The 1,828-nt window shown below is 46.3% G+C and overlaps 1 protein-coding gene across 2 annotated transcripts in view; it reads left to right on the forward strand.

The window, feature by feature from the left end:
• LY6G6F (lymphocyte antigen 6 family member G6F) overlaps positions 1-734 on the forward strand; it is a 4,891-nt gene extending 4,157 nt beyond the window's left edge. For both annotated transcript variants that reach the window (XM_027876556.1, XM_027876555.1), the window contains exons 5-6: positions 285-351; positions 504-734. In XM_027876556.1, coding sequence (XP_027732357.1) covers positions 285-351; positions 504-528 — 92 coding nt within the window. In that variant the 3' untranslated portion in view covers positions 529-734. The remainder of the gene's footprint in view (positions 1-284; positions 352-503) is intronic.
• The last annotated feature ends 1,094 nt before the right edge of the window (positions 735-1,828 follow it).

Raw genomic sequence — 1,828 nt, forward strand, 5'->3', positions numbered from 1 at the left:
CACACACACACACACACACACACACACACACACACACACACACACACACAACATGAGAGAGGAGATGTTAGCAGAGAAGGAGGTAGAAGGGGAAAAGACATTTGGGCAGAGCTATAGAAAAGGCTCTGGAACCCAGACTTCTCCATTCCTCAGCCTCTAAACTCCCCATGAATTCTGATGGTAGGAGAGGTCAGTAAGAAGTGAACAGGAATACAGTTCTGGGTGTATGTGTGTGTTTGTGTGTTTGTGTGATCCTTCTGCCACTTCTTTATACTCCTCCACAGATGATTCCACTTCTCGTTTCAAACCAGAAATCGAGGTTTATGAAAATATCCACTTGACCATCCCCAGGTAAGGAAGGAACTAGAACGCCAGGTGCCTGAGTCCCTAATATGGTGCAGTGAGAGAGAGACAAAAAACTTGGGTATTTGAAGAGTTGGGGAATATGTTAGTGGTCTGTTTCTCTATTTTCTTACCCACCCTCTCCTTCCTTTATCTCTCAGCACACCTGCCCCCAGGACCATGTGATCTTGATGATGTTATCTGCAAGGAGAAGGGATCTGCAGATCTCCTTGGAAACCCAGGATGAAATGAAGCTCCTGTTACCTCATCAAAAACATGGGGACTTGGGAGGCTGTACTGCCACTGTTCCTCTTGTCTCCTCTGGGGAGAACTGTTGGGGAGAGGGAAGAGGGGGAAAGGATGTTTCACAAATGAAATTATGTTGTCACCTATCTCCTAGTGTATACACAAGCCAGTTTCAACACGTTGGGGAATGCTGTGGTCAGCTGGGTGAGGCGTGGGGGGGTACGCTTCAGAAGTAAGGAGGTGACGTTAAAGGCAGAGAGAAGGGAGGCTAAGAACAAAAAGAAGAATAAAACCAAGGAAGGGGGCCCAGGGAGGAAAAGACTGAGGAAAAAGAGAAGGACTGAAGGGCAGTGAGAGAGGGTAACTAAAGGGCAAATTGAAAAGAAAAGCTTAGAGCTGGACACATCTCCTGTTGCCTCATCCTCCTAAAAGTGAATCATGAAAGAAATCAAAAGGATCAGGTACCTGCTAATCTCAGGGCATTACACAGCTGGAGAGAACTGTCATTTTACTGGAAGAGTGAATGAATGCAGGCCACAGAATCCCACTAATCTTATCCATAAACTCACCCAGGATATACACATACATACATACATACATACATATACATACTACACACTTTCTTCACCTTATTTTCCCAAAGAGAAATGTGCAGACCACAATTTCCAGAACTGGTATTAGCCACACCCTCTCCACTGCCCATGAATCCCTTAGTCCCCTATGTACATCCTGACCCTTCTTGTCCCCATGTCTCCTGAAAGTGGCTATCCTGGAGGTATGGTGGGCCCAAGGACTGCATGTTATGGTCACTCTCTTGAACATCTGGGCTGAAGTGAACGTTTTATTCCTTTCCCCCTAGAACTTTAAGGGTTGGTGCCAGCGTCTCGGTTAACCCAGTCTCCTAAGCCATTATCTCCACCCTGTTGGCTCTCTTTTCACACACAACTCCCTCATATCTCTTTTTTCCCTCCTTCTGCAACAGAGAAATTTGGACTAGGGATTTGGGGTAGAATGAGGAAAGTCTGACACCCACCTTCTCTACCCCCTGAGGAACTCTAGAAAAGAACCGTCCAGAAAGTGATACTCCACCTGTCTCCTGATCTTGCCCTTCAGAAAAGTTATCTTGTTGCCTTGACTTAAACCCTGCCCTGGGAGAGGAGGGGAGGAAGATACTCAATGACTGGATCTTGGCTACACCTATTGGGTCCATAGCCTACAGCAGGCATTCTCACTTTTTTAG

The sequence above is a fragment of the Vombatus ursinus genome, unplaced genomic scaffold, assembly GCF_900497805.2.
Source record: "Vombatus ursinus unplaced genomic scaffold, bare-nosed wombat genome assembly UNPS02014811.1, whole genome shotgun sequence".
NCBI lineage: Eukaryota > Metazoa > Chordata > Mammalia > Diprotodontia > Vombatidae > Vombatus > Vombatus ursinus.